Raw genomic sequence first — 14,301 nt, 5'->3', positions numbered from 1 at the left:
GTTCCTTGCGAAAATTGGTTCTCACATTGATAAGAAGCCAGTAACTGCTACCACCCCATAAGGAGATGTAGGTAACTCAGCCTGCACAAGAGTGTCAGGCTTCTATCCACTTTAAGACCATGAAATAATGTTAAAGGTTTTGCTAAAATAAACTGTCTGTACCTTGGTACCTCACCTGAAAATAATTGCTGGTATTCTTAGGTTGAAACCTTAACCTTCCTTCTAAAAAGGTTTTACTTTCCTGATTATTAGGAGGAAAATTTAGCAGAGATTTCCGAAGTCAACCAAATTAAATTTAACACTTGGCGACAAATTTAATCAGAACCAATCAGAATGTAAACAGAGGTTTAGACTGAGATGGTGTCGAAAGTGGGAGCAGGAGCACCTTCTAACTCCCTTGACTGCAGCTGACTACTCTTTAGCAGCAAATGGCAAGACCAGTCTACCCAGCCTGCTCTAGGGCTAGAGCAGGAACTGGTCTAGCAATAGGAATAGCAGTTAGACTTATATACCGCTTCATAGGGCTTTCAGCCCTCTCTAAGCGGTTTACAGAGTCTGGGTCCTCATTTCACCCACCTCGGAAAGATGGAAGGCTGAGTCGACCTTGAGCCAGTGAGATTAGAACCGCTGAACTGCAGATAACAGTCAGCTGAAGTGGCCTACAGTACTGCACCCTAACCACTGCGCCACCTCGGCTCTTAAGCCTCTGGGTGGTAGCTTAGCAGCACTGAAGCGACCACAAATTTGGCAAATTTCCATGGGAACTGTAGGACCTGCATTTTGAAAGCTTTCCCTAAGTTAGCCCATTTGAGATAGCTTGGTTCAAAAATGGGTGGCCTTTGATACACCATTTCACCCAGTTCAAGGTCACATAAATAAGAGTTTTAGTAGATAATGTATATGTATATAGGTAATTATTAAAATGTATGTGCCTCCCAACTCCCAGTGACTCTTGTTTGATGAGTTTCAATTAATAGTAAAATACCTTACATGCAAACAAGAAATCAGAAGAAGACAGTCGTTTTCAAAACTTAATCAGACAAGTATCCAATTATATCAATATAAATATTTCTAATGATATCAACACAAGTGAAATGTATACCAATCATGAACATTGCCGTGAACTGGGCAAATTAGATCATTTTAATTCTTTTACCAGATTTCACATTCATGATAGAAATTCAAAATTCATAGAAGGCAAATAAAGGTTTTAATTTAAGAATAAATTTCATCTGGTGAAAAGATACATACTGTAAGAATTTGCTGAGCAAAATCACAATTTACCAGACTTGTAAAAGATACTCACATGAGTAAGAAATCTCTGTAAAAATGTTTGCAAATGACTCACAGTTTAGCTAACAATGTTTTTATGATCTAGTGGTAACACCTGGCCAGCCTTGGTCAATTAAAAAAAAAAGGTTTATCACCTTTGGCCATTTTTTGCTACTATTTTAGTTTCTAAATGTTTATCTATCCAACTGTTCTTATTATTTCCAATCTCATAAGGAAGATTTATTAGAATTTGGAAACAACTTACACCTGATTTAGTTGCAAATTCACTCTAAGTGGGAAGTGGGAAGTCACAAACACTTCAGGTATCTTTAAATGCATTTAGTAAGCATTTAGACCAGAGGTGTCAAACTCAAGGCCCACGGGCCAAATCTGGCTCACGGTATGCTTAGACCTGGCCTGTGGGGCCACCCTGGAAACAGCAAAGGACCAGCCTGCAGTGCCTCTGCAGAGAAAATGAAGCTAGGTTTTCGCTGGCAGGGCGCTCAAGCCACCACATGCGCTGCCGACACGAGTGATGTCGAACTGGACATGCCCACCTGTTCTGACCCCCTTCTTCTCCGTCCAGGAACGAAAGCCAAACAGACATACAAAGAATGTTTTAATCAGTCCAAGCTCTCGTTGGCTGCAAGCCAAGATAAACAAATAGATAATCACTCTGGCAAAAGTTAAACAAGCTTCTCACAGCAAACCACTTATCCAAGTTGGTTTCTCTGAATCATGAACGTGAACGAGAACGTTGACTCCTACAACCAGGGCGTGGCACAAACCGTCTCTTTTATACTCAAGAGAGGATCTTAATCAGCATCAGCTGCTCGTAATCACCTCCTGTAGTTACTCCATTGTTCTTTACGCCGAGTAGCCCTGTGCCTGCATGCATCCTGAAACAAGTCCCAAATGTTTTCCTGAACATTCCCTCTGATCCAATGCTCTGCTGCTACCTCGTGGCCAACCAGTCTCTCCTTGCCCTGCTCAGAGTCGACACCCTGTCCAGGGTCCTCCACCTCCTTCAAGGCCGACTCATACGACCCCTCACTGTCGGAATCTGGCAGCAGGTCCAACGGCACCTGCCGGGCCACAACACCCACCCTAGGCACCCGGGGTCAAACACAACCCTGATGCGGCCTGCAATGAAATCAAGTTGAATACCCCTTATTTAGACTTCGATCTTATTGTTTTTTCCAGGATAAACTATTTTTAAAATATTCCTTTGCGATTTAGTACTTTTTTTTAACCACTGGTCCTAAGGAAAATGTATTGTTAGAAATGGTCCAAATATTTAGAGTGCACAAAGTTAGATTCTCAGGGTCGGATGTGGCTTCTCAAGACTTGGGCAGAGCCCACAAGGAACTCCCTGACAGGTCACTAAACTTTAATTTTAATGTGATAGAAGAAAAATTATTAATATATGATGCAAAAGTAATAATATTACTTATATTTAATTTTAATGAAAGATAAATATGAATAAAATTCAGTTCAGTTTAGTTTTATTCTGAGGCAATCAGCACACTCTTTAAAAGTGTAGATTTTGACACAGAAAAAAATTATCAGAAGCATGATATTTTGCATACCAATTTGAATAACTATTAGTTACTGGACCATCCATCCATCTTGGACAGTTTAGATTGTGTAACTGAAGTGGGAAGATTCACCCTCTTATGCCTTGCAATCATCTGCAAAAAGAGAATCTAAATATTTCAAGTTCAAGTTCAAGTTTAATAAACTTATATGCCGCCCAATCCCGAAGGACTCTGGGCGGCTTACATAAAAGAACAATTTAAAAAGTACTAAAAAGTTTTTAAAAAGTAAAGAAAAACAAGCAGGTTAAAAACACAACACACTCAACCGTAGTGGGCTGGACCTCATTCAAAAGGTCAACAGCCCCAGGCCTGCCGGAAAAGCCAGGTCTTAACAGACTTTTTGAAGGCCACGAGAGTGGGGAGGGTCTGGATCTCTGGGGGTAGATCGTTCCATAGGGCCGGAGCAGCTACAGAGAAGGCTCTCCTCCGAGGAGCCGCCAAACGACATTGTCTGGTTGACGGCACCTGGAGAAGGCCCACCCAAAACAAATTAGAATTGAATCCAAATTAGGATGCCAGTCCACAAGACTACTCATCTAGAATACAGAATATTCTTTCTCTGACTGCATTGTCCTTTCAATTTCAGGTGGACAACTTCCAGTTAAAAGAAAAAACAGTATCAAGACATACTAGGTGGTGGAGGATAAATAATCTGCCGTCATCCAACTCTTTCAAATTGAGTAGATCAATTTGTGAGAATGTGTTATCTATAAATTCAATCGAACCTCCTTTAGAGATAGAATTCCAGTTGGAATATTGTCTAGGTAGACATGAATATTCTGTTGCCAGAATTGATCTGACTATGATCTGATAATGACTAATGTTCATCAAAGAGAGAGGAAGGAGCCATCAAACAAGGGAAGATAATGTGTGTGTTGAAAGAAAGCTGAAGAAGCTTTCTGTGGGGTGACCAGATCATTACATGTAATTATGCCTCTGTTATATCTAATGACGCTATATAATTGCTTAGACTACCCTCTATGGTTATGGATGACAAAATATTCATATGAAAGGCTCAGTTTGTACAGATTTGTTTAAATGCTTGTGGTTAAAAATGAATTTTGCTCAGGATAGAAATGTGGGAAATTGTGAAAAATCACCAGTAACCTACAAGACAAAAGGGACTAGCTCTATTGCTTGAAAGGTGATAAATAACCTCTTCCAGCAACTATTTCATCATTGGAGTATGAAAGACAAATTATCTCTGCCAACATTGATTCCCAAACTAGAAGCCAGTTCTTCTCTCTGTGATATTTAGAATTTAGACTGCATTTATGTTCTCTGAGGCACTAGAAAACTCTTGACTCAGGGATAATCAGGTATAAACACACATGACCAGAAATATGTGCTTTTCCCAATCATGGACAATGAAGACCTCAAGACTTTAAACATTTAGAGTCATAAGGTAACTCTGTTTAGAAAAAATGTGGCTCTCAAAATTACCAAGAAGGTAATACTAACTAGTACTTCAAATTGTTATATAATAATTATCAAGATTATGTTTTGATGAAATTTCCAAAAAAAACCCACCCACTGTCATGATTTTAAAGTTTTATTTAAAATATTATCATCCAACCATTCTAACATACACACTTAAGGTAAATAGTGCAAACTAAAACAGAAAATAGTAACAAGAAGAAGAAATAGTATCAAGAAATGGTATCAAAACTACTTTGACTGACAGTGGATTATACAGATAGTCCTCGATTTAGGACCACAATTGAGCCTAAATTTTTTATTGCTAAGCGAGACATTTGTTAAGTGAGTTTTACCCCATTTTACAGCCTTTCTTGCCATAGTTGTTAAATGAATCACTGCAGTTGTGAAGTTAGGAACAGGGTTCTTAAGAGAATCTGGTTTCCCCCCCTTGACTTTGCTTATCAGAAGGTCACAAAAGGTGATCACATGACCCCAGGACACGGCAACGGTCATAAAAGTGACTCAGTTGCTAAGCGTCTGAATTTTTATCACACAACCATTGAGATGCTACAAAGGTTGTGTGAAAAATGTTCGTAAGTCAATTTTTTTCAATGCTGTTGTAACTTTGAACAGTCACTAAATGAATTGTTGCCAGTTCAGGACTACCTACACTCTGGGAAAAAAATGGTTTGGCATAAACAACCGAAGTAGAATATGAAATGGATCTGTTTTACAAAGACTTTTCAGAGAAAATGCAACGTGTGATTCATCACTGAATTAATCTTCAGCATTAGAGGTTTGAAAGGAGGGGCTCAATCATGACTTGAATCTGACTGAATAATCAGTTTGATGAAGAGAGACAAAGCATACTCAAGTCACTGGAAGCTTTAGAGGACAAAAGCAACACTTTTGTTGCTGTGTTTTGAAATATACTGGAAACCCCTACAGATGTTTCAGCGCAGACAAAATATCTCCTCTATAACCACAACAAAAAGGCCATTAGATAATTCCGTGGTGAACAATATTTCGGTTTTAATTAAAATAAGATTTGGTTATATTTTGGACACAAAGAGGCGCTCCGATAACTGAGAACATGTTATTTCCACCGTTCTGCTTCAATGCGTGTGCCTACAGCATTGTCCAAAATTACCACTTATAACACTTGGAACCAAGTAAGTAATTGTGTTACCAAGATAATTGGCTAGCCCCAATCCATTATTGTTGCCTAACAACGTATTAACGGTGGGTGTTTAGGAAACTCGGTTTTTCTTGGCCAGGAAAGCACTGACTTTCTGCCAGGCTGCCAGTGCTTCAATTTAAAGTAGGCACACAACATAAAGGAGAGACGGAATCACAGGCTGTTCATCTTTTAGTCCCACCCTCTGCTTTATTCTTCAGAGTACACCAGCTGCTTGAGTAGAATTAAAATACAGCTCATGTTCGCTCTCAATAGAAGCCCATCTGCACGCTGCACTAATCATCTGATTCCATAAAGTCCATTTGACTGTTTACTTAACAAGCAAGTTTTTAAGTTTATATGAGACACGCTACTGCAATGAGGTTTTCATCTATTCTTATTACTAACTGTGGATAATCAAAACAACCAGCTTTCTACTAGAATCATAATGTTGTTCCACAGGGCAAAAGGAAGCTGCATTAAAAAAAAAAATAGTACTATAACAATTATGAGGAAAGTATAGCACAAAGTTCAGGATTAAAAAAAAAATTAGGTAGTTACAGATCATTATATTAGTTCACCTGGAAAGAAAAGATAAAAACTTCAAGTAAAGATGACTCCTGGGGACTTTCTGGATGTATCCCTGTAATTCTTTTACACAAGAGTAGAGAAGTATCATTTGCCACCGTCTTTAGGGATTTCCTCCCCAATTTTCTAGTTTAGCCTAGAGCAGGGGTGTCAAACTCGATTTCATTGAGGACTGCATCAGGGTTGTGTTTGACTTCTGGGGCCCGGCGGGGCTGTGGCTGGGGTGGCCGTGGCCAGCTCAACATCACATGTGTTGGGGGGACCTGTGGTGGCCCGAGCGTTCTGCCAGCGAAAACGAGGCTCATGAGCTCTGTTTTCAGCTGCCATGGCCTCCTGCAATCCTCTGCCAATGAAAATGAAGCTGAGCCCTTATGAGTTCCGTTTTTGCTGGCATAAGCACTGCGGGCCAGTCCTTTGCTGTTTCCAGGGCGGCCCCACGGGCCAGCTCTAAGTACCCCGAAGCCGGATGTGGCCCCTGGGCCTTGAATTCGACACCCTTGGCCATGGGAATTGCCAGTTATCTTTCAGCCTAACCAGGTCCTACTTATATTATTTTTTCAAGACCAGGCAAAGTTTATAAGTATAAGTATAATCTTTATGTCATTGTACTTAAATACAATATTAGGTGTCTACTTCACTAGATATGGCATTTATTATTACAGTTGAGGTCACAAACCCATCCCAAAAGTGATGAAAATAGAAGTTATCAGGATGTCAAGTTAGAGAACTAAAAGACATCCTATTTCCTAAAAAGCCATAGATTATGGAAGTAGAGAATGTCAAGTTGCTAGTCCTCTGCCTCACCAGGAATTCAACTTCTGGGTTTAAAATCACCTTAATGGTCATACCAATGAAAACTAGTCTTGGTTTCAGGAGCCTTTCATAGTGACCTTGTACACACACACACACTCTGCCACGTAAAAACAATTTTATCTCTTGGATCTCTGGTGTGCAGTGCAGTGACTTATAATGAAGGGTTTTATTAAACTTATTTGTATCTAACTTTATCCCTTTCTCTAGATATTTTATTCACTGTAGATGCTAGCACTTAGCCCAACTTAACTCACCCTGTTACTATTAAGAAACAAATAACAGATTATGAGTTCAGCTTGTGTTCAGGAAAAGAGAGAAAGACGAATTTATGATACTATAAGACCTTTATATATTGAAATGAAGTAGGAGAGGCTAAATTCAAATAGGCTGATGCCTACAATTAATTTTCTTAAAATGTAAGCAAAATAAACATGAATATATTAATACACAATCAAAGCAGGTCAGTTCTTCAAGGCTTATGTAAAGAATCCTGTGGTGAAATCAAAGTTTTTTACTACCGGTTCTATGGGTGTGACTTGGTGGGTGTGGCAGGGGAAGGATACTGCAAAATCCCCATTCCCTCCCCACTCCTGGGGCCAGCCAGAAGTGGTATTGGCCAGTTCTCAAACTTTCCGCTACCGGTTCTCCAGAACCTGTCAGAACCTGCTGGATTTTACCCCTGGTTGGGGCTATGTAAACCTCATAATTATTCCAGAGGGTGGGCACCATGAGAGGCAAGGCAATTTCCTAGGAACAGATAATACTGCTTTAAAGATGAAATCTGGAGCATGTTCACTCTGTTGATTTTACCAGTTGGGCAGAAACAATGGGATTAAGGCAGCCCTTTACATAAGTTCATTCATTCAATTTGTGTAGCTACCCATCTCAAACCAGTGGCCACCCTGGGCAGCAAACAATCCTAAAACTAATCAAAACATGATACAAAAAGAACTTAAATACAAACCGGAGGTAAAATATATTATAACCCACTGATAACAGCCTAACCAGGAAACAGGGCTCTCCATAAATTCAGGACCCGGCCACATAGCCAAGTCTCCAAGGCCTTCCGAAAAACCAGTGGGGCTGGAGCAATCCTAATCTCCAGAATGTTTCAGAGAGCAGGTTCTGTGACAGAAAAAGCGTGCCTTTTGGTCTTCACCAGCTGATGTCCTTTCGCTGACAGGGCCCAGAACATGCCTATCTTGCCATAACAGACTGGATGGGTAAAAACAACTGGAAGATGGTTTCTCAAGTAACCTATGAAAGGGCTCTAAAGGTAACAACCAGCACCTTGACTATACACAGCAGCTTACTGGCAACCAGAGCAGCTCACATAGTTTGAGTACAATGAGGCATGCCTCAAACTTTTCATGCCACCCCATTCTGGTCCAACTGCATTTTCTGAGGAATCTTCAAAGATAGTCCCTTATAGAGTCCACTAACTTATGAAGTCCATTAACCTTTATGGCATAAGTAATTATGAGAAGGAACTCAGAAGGAACAGAGCCGAGGTGGCGCAGTGGTTAGGGTGCAGTACTGCAGGCCACTTTAGCTGACTGTGATCTGCAGTTCAGCGGTTCAAATCTCACCGGCTCAAGGTCGACTCAGCCTTCCATCCTTCCGAGGTGGGTGAAATGAGGACCCGGACTGTGGGGGCAAGTTGCTGACTCAATTTGCTAAAAAAATTGTAAACCGCTTAGAGAGGGCTGAAAGCCCTATGAAGCGGTATATAAGTCTAATAAATAAAATAAAATAAAAAAATAAAATAAAACTCCCAGCCCAGAAAGTGACTGAACTGACACGCCAAGCAATCAAACTAGAGATCTTCCTGGCCATAATTGCTACCTACTTTATGAATCAAAGAGAACTTCCAACTTACACACTAATTCCGTCTGGCGAATAACCACATTCAGAATTAAAGGTGGAAAAGTTACAATATGAGAAGAATCAGGAACTGACAGCTATTCAATCTGGAGTCAAGGTTGAGTTTAAGCTTGGTCCTCCCAATCCAGAACCAAACCACCTCCAGGTATTGTGACAAGATCTCTGTGACATCATTCGGTTGCCCTGGTGTTAAGAGGTATAACAATACTGTCTGGGAGTGGCAGCTCCTGCTGAAGCAGCACATGGAAGCAACAGCAGGAGATCCATTGGTGAGTTTGGGTGGATCTACTAGTTGCACCTAGATCAAAGGTATTGAAGATGGTAACTTTTGCTTTTGTCATTTCTCAGATTAGTGTAATTTGCTATAAGTGGCAATATCATTCAAGAAAACACAGAAGTTGTATCTGGCACAGAGCAGAGATGCTTCCCTACTGACCCGCTCAAACTGGTTCAGCAGAATTATACCTCCTATTTGAGACCTGCATTGATTGACTGATTGATTCGTACCAACCTAGCAGTTCGAAAGCATGCAAATGTAAGTAGATAAATAGGTACCACTTCAGTGGGAAGATAATAATGTACTCTGTGCCTTGGCATATACAGGTGAAACTCGGAAAATTAGAATATCCTGCAAAAGTTCATTTATTTCAGTAATGCAACTTAAAAGGTGAAACTAATATATGAGATAGACTCATTATATGCAAAGCAAGATAGTTCAAGCCGTGATTTGTCATAATTGTGATGATTATAGCTTACAGCTCATGAAAACCCCAAATCCACAATCTCAGAAAATTAAAATATTGTGAAAAGGTGCAATATTCTAGGCTCAAAGTGTCCCACTCTAATCAGCTAATTGAGCCATAACACCTGCAAAGAGTTCCTGAGCCTTTAAATGGTCTCAGAGTCTGGTTCAATAGGAATCACAATCACGGGAAAGACTGCTGACCTGACAGTTGTGCAGAAAACCATCATTGACATCCTCCATAAGGAGGGAAAGCCTCAAAAGGTAATTGCAAAAGAAGTTGGATGTTCTCAAAGTGCTGTATCAAAGCACATTAATAGAAAGTTATGTGGAAGGGAAAAGTGTGGAAGAAAAAGGCGCACAAGCAGCAGGGATGACCGCAGCCTGGAGAGAATTGTCAGGAAAAGGCCATTCAAACGTGTTGGGGACTTTCACAAGGAGTGGGCTGAGGCTGGACTCAGTGCATCAAGAACCACCACACACAGACGGATCCTGGACATGGGCTTCAAATGTCGTATTCCTCTTGTCAAGCTGCTCCTGAACAACAAACAATGTCAGAAGCGTCTTACCTGGGCTAACGAAAAACAGACCTGGTCTGTTGCTCAGTGATCCAAAGTCCTCTTTTCTGATGAGAGCAACTTTTGCATCTCATTTGGAAACCAAGGACCCAGAGTATGGAGGAAGAATGAAGAGGAACACACTGCAAGATGCTTGAAGTCCAGTGTGAAGTTTCCACAGTCTGTGTTGATTTGGGGAGCCATGTCATCTGCTGGTGTTGATCCACTATGCTTCATTAAGTCCAGGGTCAACGCAGCCATCTACCAGGAGATTTTGGAGCACTTCATGCTTCCTTCCGCAGATGAGCTTTATGGGGATGCTGACTTCATTTTCCAGCAGGACTTGACACCTGCCCACACTGCCAAAAGCACCAAAACCTGGTTTAATGACCATGGGATTACTGTGCTTGATTGGCGAGCAAACCTGCCTGACCTGAACCCCATAGAGAATCTATGGGGCATTGCCAAGAGAAAGATGAGAGACATGAGACCAAACAATGCAGAAGCATTGAAGCATCCTGGTCTTCCATAACACCTCAGCAGTGCCACAGGCTGATAGCTTCCCTGCCACACCACATTGAGGTAGTGATTGCTGCAAAAGGGGCCCAAACCAAGTGCTGAGTACATATGCATGCTTATACTTTTCAGAGGTCCGATATTGTTCTATGTACGATCCTTGTTTTATTGATTGCATGTAATATTCTAATTTTCTGAGATGGTGGATTTGGGGTTTTCATGAGCTGTAAGCCATAATGATCACAATTATGACAAATCACGGTTTGAACTATCTTGCTTTGCATGTACTGAGTCTATCTCATATATTAGTTTTACCTTTTAAGTTGCATTACTGAAATACATGAACTTTTGCACAATATTCTAATTTTTCGAGTTTCACCTGTAGTCATGTTGACCACATGGCCATGGAAGTGTCTTCCGACAAAGCTGGATGCCTTGGCTAAGAAACAGAGATGAGCACTGCTCCCTAGAGTCGGACATGATTGGGCAGGGGGAAACCTTTATCTTTATTGATTGCTGTAGGTTTCCATCCAAGTTGCTGGATGTAAACTAATAAGGCTCTCTATGGCTTCGGTCTTCCTTCACTACCTTCCTCAGGTAACAAAGTCACAATCTGGCCAGCACAGAATGCTGCAGATATCCATCCTTGGGGAGGTAAGGGGTTGGGGACCTATAAAATGGCATTTGCAATAACAGCCCTCTCACTTTAAGAGTAGTTTGTCCCCTGAGATCATATTAGTCTCCAGCACTTTATCTTTCAGGAAACAAATATAAAACATTATCTTCCACAAGGCTTTTAGAAAACATTATTTAATGGAAGATAGCAGTAGATTTTTAAATATTGGAATGATTATAATATTTGCAGATTCTACGTAACTGTAATCAATTAGTCAATATAATTATTCTTTGGGAATGTATTTAATAATGTTCCCATAAAAGGTAAAGGTTTTCCTGCACATGCGTGCTACTCGTTCCTGGCTCTAGAGGTGGTGCTGATCTCTGTTTCTAAGCCGAGGAGCCAGCGCTATCTGAAGACGTTTCTGTGGTCATGTGGCTGACATGATTGAGCACTGTTACCTTCCCACCAAAGTGCTCCCTATTTTTCTACTTGCATTTTTTATGTGCTTTCAAACGGCTAGGTTGGCAGAAGCTGGGACGAGTAACGGGAGCTCACTCAGTTACGTGGCACTAGGGATTCGAACTGTTGAACTGCCAACCTTTCTAATCGACAAGCTCAGTGTTTTAGGTACTAAGCCACCGCATCCCTATATAATTATTCTTCAGGAATGTATTTAATAATGTTCCCATAATGTTACATTAAAATTACAAGTTGGTAACATTTTTGGAATTTCTGGGGTCATATCCAAGACTTTTTAGTACCATCCTGGGGAGTTTTAAGGATTTTATTAAAGAAAACAACTAAATTAACCAACTACTGTATAACTTCCACACTTTGGTACAATTACATCAAATTATACCTGTCTTCTGTATTTTACATTTCTGCTTTGAACAAGAATAGACATTAAGCAAGGAAAGAGTTTTCAATCATCTCTACTAATTCAAGAGTGCTTACCAAAAGATAACAACTTACTTAATTGAGTTCCGAAAGTGGTCTTCAGCAGGGCTTTTTACTGTACAGCTGTTCAATAGCCAAAGGTCGGCTTCTGCTGCATTTTCTGAAATATAAATACACATTATGTATTCAAACTTTATTTTGTACGACAACACACAGAAGAAATTGTGATTCAAACACTTTATCGAAGGAGTGAAGTTTGCATAAGTATTTATGAATATGTGGTAACACTGAAATATTAAAAAAGATGGTTAAAAATGAAGAAAAATAGATATACATACTATGGGGAAAATCATATGATAATTTGAGCTTTGATCTGAATCAGCAAGAGTGCTTTTGCAATAGGTCTTCACTTACATCAGGGGTGTCAAACTGGATTTCATTAAGGGCCACATGAGGGTTATGTTTGACCTTGGGGGGTTGGGATGGGCGTCGCCAGGGTGGGTGTGGCCACCTGTGGCGGCCCAAGTGCTGTGCCAGCGACAACCGGCTCCCAAGCTCTGCTTCGACCATGACAGCCTCCTGAAACCCTCTGCCAACGAAAACAAAGCTTGGGAGTGCCGCCCACGGCCTTCACGAGCTGCGTTTTCGGCTGCAATAGCCTCCTGCAACCCTCTTCCAGCGAAAACAAAGCTTGGGAATGCCGCACACAGCACTCCCAAGCTCCATTTTCACTGGAAGAGGCGCTGCGGGCCGGTCCTTCACTGTTTCCAGGGTGGCCCTGCGGGCCAGATCTAAATACCCTGCGGGCCAAATCAGGCCCCTGGGCCTTGAGTTTGACACCCCTGGCTTACATAGATCGGATCATATAAAGATTACTGGTTTTTTTCCCACCAAAGTGTGGCCCTTCGTCCACCATTGATATAGTGCAGGCAACATAGATTGATCTTTTCTATTAAGAGTAGGTCATCCTGTTTTGTGTATCCAGATAACCTGAGTTTAGCTTAGTTCCTGGTAACTGCAGCACTCCCGCAGGTTCCTTGACAGAGGTACACAAGTGGTTTGCCATTATCATCTTCTAGGATCCTTTTTTGACATCCCAGTCTAGCCAAGCTTGGAATTCCCAGAAGGTACAAGCATTAACTACCAGTAGGCCCAATCCTGTTTAGTTTCCAAGATTCATCAAGAGCAGCCAGGTGCTGAGATCTGCTGAGACTTTCCTATCTAAGTAAGTTATTTACTTACATATAGTACCAGCACTTAAGACTGTTCACATGCTTCCATAGCCTTTTTTGCTCTCTCTGCAGCAGAGATAGCAAAAGCATGGGTAGTAAGGATGCATCCCCTTGAGATTAACTGTCCAAAGATGCATGCCAACATGAACAGGGACCAAAATTACAAACACTTCTCATTCTCACCGAATGAAAGCATTTTTATGAGGCTACCTGGGAAAAATCAAGAAGGAGAAGCCATATCCCAGTTAGGGAAGCTCCAAGCACATCAAGTTTCAGCTTTATAATTCACCAGGTATTTAAAATGTTTAGCTCAGTTTTGGCAGTTGTTTTCAAAATGAAGATGCGCCCTGTCCCTAGCTGTCACTCAAAGCAGGGGGAAAAACATGTATAAAGTACATTGTTGACAACAGTTTTTAAAGCATTGTATACAAACAAAAATGTGGGCGTTGGTGTAATGGCACATAAACAAATGCAAATGTTGAAAAACAGCCACATGCCCTTTAAATTTTTCAGAATTGTTAACACTTGATGGTAGATTTGTTACAACTGAAACGAAGCCAAGCAAAATACATATTAGCATCAAGCCATCACATTAAAGTGGGGAAAAAAAGGCTGCCTATTCAAGATACTGTATATTCAGATCAGTATCTTTTCTATCCTTCTACAATCTGGCCTTTCAATATGTTTGAGGAATGCAAATCCTAAACCTCTAAGCAGCTCATCCAACAGATCAAATAGAATTAGATTGTTTGTGGCATTGTGTAAAACCAAAAACAACAATTTAAACCCAAAACTGTAATATTTCCAGAATTCAAACGCATTTAGAAATTTGCATAACAGAGAGCTAACAATGTTTAGTGACACGTGGAGAATGTATCTGTAGGAATCTGATGCTTTCAAAACAGTGGTTATACAGTGTGTGTGTGTGTGTGTGTGTGTGTGTGTGTGTGTGTGTGTTCTCCAGCATGGTACACAAATGACTTACTC

The 14,301-nt window shown here is 40.7% G+C and overlaps 1 protein-coding gene across 6 annotated transcripts in view; it reads right to left on the bottom strand.

The window, feature by feature from the left end:
• Positions 1-14,301, bottom strand: part of LOC116512390 (threonylcarbamoyladenosine tRNA methylthiotransferase-like) — a 342,750-nt gene that overhangs the window by 262,596 nt on the left and 65,853 nt on the right. For all 6 annotated transcript variants that reach the window (XR_004255878.1, XR_004255879.1, XM_032222856.1 and 3 more), the window contains one exon: positions 12,158-12,242. Coding sequence is in view for 4 of the 6 variants with exons in the window: in XM_032222856.1 (XP_032078747.1) it covers positions 12,158-12,242 (85 nt within the window). In the remaining 2 variants the exon portion in view is untranslated. The remainder of the gene's footprint in view (positions 1-12,157; positions 12,243-14,301) is intronic.

Source organism: Thamnophis elegans, chromosome 8, assembly GCF_009769535.1.
Source record: "Thamnophis elegans isolate rThaEle1 chromosome 8, rThaEle1.pri, whole genome shotgun sequence".
In the NCBI taxonomy this organism is placed as follows: Eukaryota; Metazoa; Chordata; class Lepidosauria; order Squamata; family Colubridae; genus Thamnophis; species Thamnophis elegans.
Note: the sequence above shows the minus strand (reverse complement) of the source record. Positions and strands in the feature narration are given on the sequence as shown.